Source organism: Lycium barbarum, chromosome 3 (genome assembly GCF_019175385.1).
Source record: "Lycium barbarum isolate Lr01 chromosome 3, ASM1917538v2, whole genome shotgun sequence".
NCBI classification, from domain to species: domain Eukaryota; kingdom Viridiplantae; phylum Streptophyta; class Magnoliopsida; order Solanales; family Solanaceae; genus Lycium; species Lycium barbarum.
This window is the reverse complement of record NC_083339.1, coordinates 6,818,382-6,827,481: the sequence shown is the minus strand read 5'-3', so window position 1 is coordinate 6,827,481 and position 9,100 is coordinate 6,818,382. Positions and strand designations below refer to the sequence as shown.

At 36.2% G+C, this 9,100-nt stretch overlaps 1 protein-coding gene across 1 annotated transcript; it reads left to right on the top strand.

Annotated features, from left to right (window-relative positions):
* Positions 1–4,385: 4,385 nt before the first annotated feature.
* LOC132630073 (fasciclin-like arabinogalactan protein 12) lies at positions 4,386–6,025 on the top strand. Its single transcript, XM_060345593.1, has one exon. The coding sequence runs from the start codon at positions 4,992–4,994 to the stop codon at positions 5,733–5,735; it is 744 nt and encodes a 247-aa protein (XP_060201576.1). The 5' UTR covers positions 4,386–4,991; the 3' UTR covers positions 5,736–6,025.
* The last annotated feature ends 3,075 nt before the right edge of the window (positions 6,026–9,100 follow it).

The following is a 9,100-nucleotide window of genomic DNA, read 5'->3' as shown; positions in this document are numbered from 1 at the left end:
TTGCAAGCAGTGTTCATTTGACCATCACTAGTTTCTCTTGCTCCCCTTGCTTGTTCTTCCTTGATATTCACATTTCATGTTTTCTGGGAATGAAAAACTAAGAGTGTGTCTGGTATGAGGAAAACACTTTCTAGGAAAACAATGAGGAAAATGACTTCCATTACAAGTTCCATAAATAACATTTTAAGTTCATTGTCTCCTCCCCACCCAACCAATGCCCCAAACCCTTGACCATCCCACTTCCCAAAGTGTTTTGCTAGATTAGATATGCTCTTGCTTACTTACCAAACACTAGAAAATAAGCAAAAAACCCCATTTGTTTTCAAATAAAAAAATCATGGAAAACATTTTCCTTCGTACCAAACACACCCTAAGATGTTGCATCCTAACAATTCAGATGCATTGCAGTTACAGGTACCTGACCCATCAAATAGATGTGATCTTAAGAAAAGTAGATAATTGTGGAGGGGCATATTGAAGTTTAGTAGGGAATGACACAATTTTCATGGTAAATTGATAGACATAATTTACCCACTAAGATAAGGTAACGTCGCTCTGGAAACACAACATTTGTTCAAATAATAACATCCTATTTTCAGTTTATTCACACAAGTGCTCTATCTAATTTCTCGTAGTCATTCTTCCAGACTAATAGTTTAATAGAGTAGTAATGAATCTGGGAGGTGAGTATTTCATTCTTTTGCCTCAAGGTGGAGTAGCCGAGTAGATTAACCAAGACAGGTGACTCTGTCAATTATTGCTCTGAAATTGTCAATGATTGAAAAGAAAAAGAGTAATTTTTTTAAGGTCAGCATCTAATCTCATTATATGTGTTTAGATAAAGAAAGTGCGCATAATCGGAGGAAGAACACTATTTTTTTTGGTTTGGAGAGGAAAACAAACAACATTGGCCAATAACACCATTAGACCAGTCTATATTTTCTTCGACAACAATAGAAGTAGCTTGTTCTTCTGCCGAGGGTCAACCGGAAACAGCCTACCTGCCTGCTAAGGTCTAGGGGTAAGGTCTGCGTACACTCTATCCTCCCCAGACCCCACTTTGTGGGATTTCACTGGGTGTGTTGTTGTTGTTGTACAATAGAAGTAGCTAAAGGTATTCAATCTCCTCCGTCCTGCTCCTTCAAACATAGGGATTTCATTCTTATAAAGATCTGTTATTTACTCAATATTGACACTTTCATCCTCACTCCACCCAGATTTTTATTGTGGAGTCCATGTGAGTACCAGCAGTGGACCACCTCAAGCTCCTTTTTTACCTTATTGCCTCATGCAACATATGCGTACTGTTTTGAGGTGATAAATGAGAAGAGGAAAATCAGTTAGGATCTCTCTAAGCTAAAGCCATTTCATTGACAAAAGATGACAGTCAGACTGAAGCAACAAATGTCAGAATTAAGGTTTCCAAAACATGGCTGGATTGGAAACATTCTAGTATCCCAAGGCAAAAGCCATATGCAGTGATACATTTAAGAAATTATTTCACCAAGGGTACTACTACCTGGATCCAAGAATAGCAACATGGACTTGATGCCTCCGCGGAAGCTTTTTGATAACCGTGACCCAAAAGTCAGCATAGGAAAGAAAAAAGAATCATTTTCTGTCTGCAGTCTAAGTGAGGTCCTTCCTTTTGACTCGAACCAAGTTAGCGTGGTTTTTGCACAAGCGATTTGTTGTTCTTTTTGTGGGCCTTTCTGTAGAGGTGTATCTTTTTAGCCTTAATCTATGAACACTTCTATAGGATATAAATATTTGTCTTTGTTGCTCAGACCCTTCAAAACCCCCGTTGCACCAGTGTCGATCCGATACGATTTGGGTGTGAGATCCACACCGGATTTGGTCACCTTACCTCGGGTGCTTTTGACTACATTTATGACCAAGCGGTATAGATTAATTGGGTATTTGGTTTGATTTTCGGGTTCATGTCATATATAGTTATATAAAGTATGGGAATGTTATTGCTATAACACGAGATATCTTATGAGATGTTTATAAAGAATTAAATCTTATTAGTTTTAGTTCAATAACTTTTATTAATCAAGGTATATACTTATATATGTCAAAAGGGAGCTTTGGAGCAACGGTAAAGTTGTCTCCGTGTGACCTATAAGTCACGGATTCGAGCTGTGGAATCAGCTCTTGATGCTTGTATCCGGATATCCTGCCTACATTATACCCCCTTGGGGTGCAGCCTTCCCCAGACCCTGCGTGAAACACGAGATGCTTCGTGAACAAGGTCTGTCCTTTATATACTATATATGTTGTAGTATACATTTATTGGCCGTATCTCCGCACAGTATCTGCACCCGGATCCATAACCCTGAATCCTAAAATTTATGTGATGAAGAATTTGACCTCTAGATCTGCATCCGAGTCCGAGCAACATAGATATTCGTGAGACACTGATGAGGGAGGAGAGATCTTTGAAATTGAGCCAACGGAAAGATTGGTACAAGATTTTGGGAGTGTCAAAGATATGGTCTGTATTAGAGATCAAAAAGGCGTACAGAAAGCTTGTTCTGCAATGACATCCTGAGAAGAATGTTGACAACAGAGAAGAAGCAGAAACAAGTTTCGTGAAATACCAGCCGCATATGAGGTTTGTTGCTTTGTTTTTTTCCATCTTTTCAGATTTCGTTTGATCCGTGGCTGTTTCTGTTCTTACTTGGTTTTGCAATTGTTGTGTGATACCTGATATATTGGTGGGCAGAATTCTTAATAGCTTCAACCTTTTCATTATTTTGGGTCATCTTATTTTATTCTACAAGATATCTTTGTGTGCATCGGCGGTGACCAGATCAAGCTTAAAAGTTTCTGAAGACCCTTTGCCAATCTGGTCATTTTACTACTGTGTCAAAGATATTGGGGTTTCCATGTTTTCTGGGTTAGTTTTCCGATTTGTGGTTTTTTGGCTCTATACATACTGAAAATATTTGTAAGTAGCTACTTTGCAATGTTAGATTGATAACACAAGTGAGAAATTTCAGATAAAGTAGTTTGGAAATATTATGTCAGTGCATGGTGGGTGGTGACATTTATGGGTTGAATTTGTATGCCAATCTGTTAACAGATAGCGTTGTGTAAAATGGTCTTTCTTCAACTTTTCCCCTGTTTGCTTCTCCTTTATTATCATTTTGCCCAACGTTACTTTGCTATAATCGTGATTTGAAAAAGGATGACTTCTTTGAACATTTTGCTATTTGTCTCAATGTCATGCCAGTCATCCTTTGAACATTTTGCTATTTGTCTCAATGTCATGCCTCTCTTACCAGATCCTCGGCTGTGAGGAAAAACATACATGATATGACGGGGGAGAAGACATCGTGATATGGGTTCAGGAATGGGAGGCGGGGTGGGGAGGGGGTGTGGGGTTTTGTTTGGGTGTGTGTGTGTGTGGGGGGGGGGGGGGGGGGGGGTTCAACCCATTCGGCGGAGGACCGCAGCCGCTTAATTCCACTCTGAAGGAGGATTTCCAGGTGGGGGATTTAGAGGATTCCACTTTTTACCTCGATGGTGTTTGTTTTTCATGTTTTCTTAATGGCGTTGCCAAGGAACTCCTCACATGGTTGCTGCAAGGATGCAGAGTACAAAGTACAGAAGGCTCTTATACTCCTCTCCAAGAAGTTCTGCTCTGTGGATACCATTTTTTTTTTCTTCTCTAATGGAATGTTGTGGAGCGGGTAACTGATGTAGTTAACATTATCAAATATAGTAGTTCTTCTGATACTGATTTTAATTACTTTCTCATTTTATGCTGGCTAATTTGAGATAAACGCGTAGTTAATTGAGTGATGCATACTGGTACACATGGTCAATTCTATGCTATCTGACACCAGAAACAAGGTAGAGTGAAGTTCTTCATGCCAAGTAACTCAAGACTTGAGGGTGACAACTTGAATTTCTTCACTAAAATGTTCAACTATTGTTGAAGGATAATCTTTTGCAACTAATGCATGATCATCATGTGCTTCTTTTAAGTAATAATATACTAAATCTAGCACTATCTTGTCTAGACTCTGAGTTTGGATGAATTTAAATGGAGAAACATAGTTAGTGAGGATTTATGTAGCCCTCAACTTATTTGGGACTTGAATGTTTACTCTTAGCCGCTAAACTTTTGTTATATTATCTTTGTCATGCATTGATATTGCAAAATCATACCTAATAACCAACAAATTGATGTACGAGTATAATCTTTCTTGTGTTGCATTACATTATCATTAGCTGTACCAATATATTCTGGATTGTGACCAATCAAGTAGCAACTTGCAACAGTACTAGCCTTCTTGTCCCACCATTTGGGTCAATGATGATTGATGATGATTTTTCCCCTGTAATATTTTAGCAGTTGAGTACATATTCCAACTAGAAAGATTGTACCCCAGCAGAAATTACAATAGAGAACTGAATGGGATTCACAACTTCAAAATAATTTAAACTTTTCCCATCTGTTTTTCCTTCAATCACAAGCAAACCAGCAGCTGCTATAATATCATCAAAAACTATTATCCACTTGCTCACCTTATATGTAAACCTTTCACCAAACATCACCCTCCTTTGCTTTCATCCCAATAGCCCACTAACGTTTTTCCATCCCTTTCGCCTCTTTTTTTTTTTATACCAGTGGTGTCTGGGCCACCTTGCGCGCACTTTGACTAATTGCGTGGGATATGTGTTACCTCTCACCAACATAAGTACCGAGTAACTGTCCACCAAGGCTTGGATAGATGGGAAAAAATCACCTAGTATTTTTACTACCGCTAGAATTTGTACTTGAAACCTCGTGATTCTCAATTCATTTCCTTTCATCCCAATACCCCACTAACTTTTTCTCTATCCTTTTCCCTTTTGTAGTTTTCTTAATTGCTTTAGAGCAAGAAGTTTACACCCCCATTATATAAATGGTGCAGTCTCCTTTTGCCACCACCAGAACAACTTCAAATTAAGCTTAACCAAAAAAGAAAAGCACAAAAATGAAACACAACTTAGTGTCACCCTTTCTCTTCTTGTTTCTCCAATGCATTGGCATTTTGGCTCAAGGTCCATCTCCATCTCCAATTCCACCACCTGCTCAAGCTTCCGCTCCTGCTCCAGGACCACCTGGCCCGACTAATGTGACAAAGATCCTAGAAAAGGCAGGACAATGTTCGACGTTTATTCGGTTGTTACAAACCACTGAAGAAATCAGCCAAATTACCTCATTACTCAACAATTCCAACAGCATCACTATCTTTGTGCCACCAGATAATGCATTTTTGAGCATGAAAGCTGGGACTTTGAATTCCTTTGATGCTCAACAGAAATCAGAACTGATCAAATTCCACATTCTCCCTCAATACTTCTCACTTTCCCAGTTCCAAACTGCTAGCAACCCGGTCCAGACACAAGCCGGTGGAACCAGTAACCGCGAATTCCCTATCAACATAACAACAAATGGGACTTCAGTGAATATAACAACTGGAATTGTCAATGCAAGTATCTCTAATACAATTTACATTGATAGCCAACTAGCTATTTATCAAGTGGACAAGGTTCTTCTCCCATTGCAATTCTTTGTACCACCAGCACCGACACCCGCTCCTTCACCACCTAACTCGAAAAAGAAAGATGATTCGTCGGATTCTGACTCTGCTTCCTCTGTATCTTCTGGTGCAATCAACTTGGCCCACGGCCTTCTCTTCTTCTTGGCTTTGTTTTCTTTTGTATATTTGAGCTAATAAGTTGAAGTTACTGTTATTATGCATGCATTGTTGTGATTTCATTTAATTGTAAGTTTGGCTATTGCCATGAATTCTCGTGCTTGCATGCATGCATTGTTGTGATTTCACTTAACTGTAATTTTGGTTTTCTGCCATTTAGATTTTGTTTTGCTTTACTCTACCTGATTTTCAGTAAGAACTTTCTTGCTTTTTAATAGTATGTTATAATTTATGAAGTGGGATTGTCTCATATCGGAAGGGTAAAATGAGTTTAAAGGCTTTATATATTATAGTTTTTTCCAGCTTTATTTAAAGTTTGAATTTAAAATTTAGATGTATAAGTTTTAAATTTAAACGAATTCTAAAGATGATTATTCTGACCATCCTTCTTTCAACTCTATAAATTCAAGCCTGCACTGGAAAGTGGTTCAGTAAATTTGCGTTATATTGTATCCTAAAAAGACTTGTCTATCATCCCCTTGAGGTGTAAATATACATAATCAAATTATTTACAAGGTAATAAAAAGGTTAAGTTTTACAATAATCATTACTGACTACATGGTAAAAATGATAATTAGTCATTTATCACTTGTTAAACTACATTTAATAGTTTAAAACGAAAAAAAAAAAAAATTGACAATGTCAATGTATATAACTAAAGCCCTTCCAATTTATGTTTTCATCTTTAACTGTTTCTATCAAAGTTAGGTTTCTGCTAATCCTGAAGCATATACAAGTGAAAATATGGATGACAAAGTTTCCCTATAGCTTTAAACCCGTTATTATGGAGTCCGTCTTATTTAAAGCTTAAATTGTTAGAGTGATCATACTTTTATTTACTTAATTTTTTCTTCAACTCGTCCTCTCACGTGCTGATTTGATTCTTAATTTTGTGTTCAGTATGCACTGTATAGCAATGACTCAGGTAACTACAAGTAATTTTGTCATTTTCTGGCTAACCATTCTCTGATTTCGTTTAAAGAGAGAAAACCTGAATTTGTTTAACTTGCAAATAGTACAATTACTCCTATGATTAGCAAAACATCCTACACTCAACGTTAATCATCAAACTGAATTTTCAGATGAAGTGTTGAGGTTCTTTCACAATGTGGTAAATGAGAGCCAATCATTCTCCTACTGATTATCCAATTCAAACGAGTGGAGTACTTGTCTCCTCTTTTTTCCTCCACCTTTCTCATGTAATTGATTTTTTAGACGAACTAGGAATTGTTACTTTGTTAGTGTTACAATAAAAGTATCTACTCAATTATTGCTCATTACAATTTCGTCAATTAACCATTAAGAATCATCATTACAATTTCATTAATTAACAATTAAGAAGCATCATTAAAAAAAAAAAAAAAGGGAATTTTGTAGACCAGAAAAGCTTTGTGGATAAGAAGAATACCTTCCCTCATTCCACACTTAGCATTTACATTTTATTTTATCCTAATTAATCGACTTTATTCGAGAAAGATAGTACTTTTAAAGCCAAGAGGTTGATACCGAAATTTTAAATCAACTTGTTGATCTTATGGTAAAGAAAGTTTTCTTCTAATTCCAATTCTTGCTCTTGCAGTTCAGAAATTTGTCGGAAATCGCTAGTTAGGTTACTCTTATAGTCCTAGCCGTATAAGATGGATACTAGGTACTATGTGTACGTAGAATTTTTCATAAGCAGTGTTGATATTTAAAGAAGTAAAAAAAATAAAATTACTATGATGGCATCATATCTTAGAAAAATAAATTTAAGCTGAATTACAACTTAAAATATCAATTCAGATAGATTTTAGATAATTTCAAAGAATTCAACTCCAAAAGAAAATGATGAATGTTTTCAAGAAATTTCAACTAGAAATAAAAATGGAAAAATAAAAAATTAAAAGAACTTAAATTTGAAAGAGCAACACACAACACCAAAAATTGCAAAGCAACTTTAATCTCCAAAAATTACAAAGTATAAAAGAAAAATGAGTAAATTTTTCAAAGTTAGAGTTTTAAATTGCTTGAGTAATCCAATTTCACAATATTATTAAATTATTTATTGACGACTACGATCATATACCCCTTGTTAGGTAAAGAGTCGCGGGTTCCAGCTCAGTTTAGATATTATTTAGGTAAAGAGCCAAGCTGGAAAAACATAATAATGCTAAATCTTTTACATAGAATGAAGTTGGCTCAGGCGGATGGCTTTCTCTCATTTATACAAGCGTTACGGGTTCAAGTCTTTTAGGCTTCTTTATTTTTAGAACAAGCAAAAAAAAAAAAAAAAAAAAAAAAAAAAGCTGTAAAATGGGGTCGAACACATGAACCTCAAGATTGCTATTGATGATCCTCACCGATGGGCTACCGAAGCTATACTGCTTGGCATCTCTTTATATTTATTATTTTTGCAAAGTGTTATTCATAAATAAATAAAAAAAGTTCCCAACCAAGGGGTGTCGGATGACAACCTCGGATACAGGTGGGTCTGCCCCTGTGTGTACGTACGCGTATCCATGCAATGTTGTTTCTAAGTAACCTAACCATTTAATATAATGAAGATGTCGTATGAAGTTATGATTCTTTTTTTCACGTAACTATGGATTAAGGGAGGGAAAATGATCCTCATTTAACTATCTAACAAGCACAGCCCAAAATAATCAGAGTTGATTAATACCAATGGAGGTTTCCTAAAATCTTCAGTGAACTGCTAAATTTTGGTTATACTGTTTTATCATGAATTTAAATTGCAAAACACAGCTTATAACCAATAAAGTAATTGTCTGATTGATTACAAGTAGTTATCTTACATTAATAATCTCATCAGTTGTACCAATATGTTGTCTCTTGTGATTGTTGAAATTACATCTTAATTAGCCCTCTAGTCCACCATAACCATTGTGACAATTGTCCTGTAAATATATTGCATATATCCTCACACAAGTATCAGCGGTTGATTCTATGTCTTGTGTAGCAGCCTAGCCCGCTAGTGATATTGTTCGCTTTGATCCTTGGCCCGCACGGCCTTAAAACGCATCACTAGGAGATAAGACATGCTTATTTATATACCCAATACCTCTCCTTTGTTATGCCGATGTCGGACTTTCCTCCTAAGCTGGGGTATCACAGCTTGAACCTGAGACCTATAAGCTATGTTGTTAGGACTCTCCAAAATATTGCCACACTTGTGTCTAATCCTCGAAAATTATACTCCCTCCGTTTCAAATTATTTGACCTGATTCAAAGTACGACAGTCAAACTAACTAATTTTCGTGACTTAGGACGTAGAATCTCTAGTCTTTCTGAAATTAAATTTACAAATTTAGAAACTACGTAAGTATTATAAGTCACAATAATTAACACTTCAATATATTGAAAAAAATTGTGATAAAAGAAAGCAT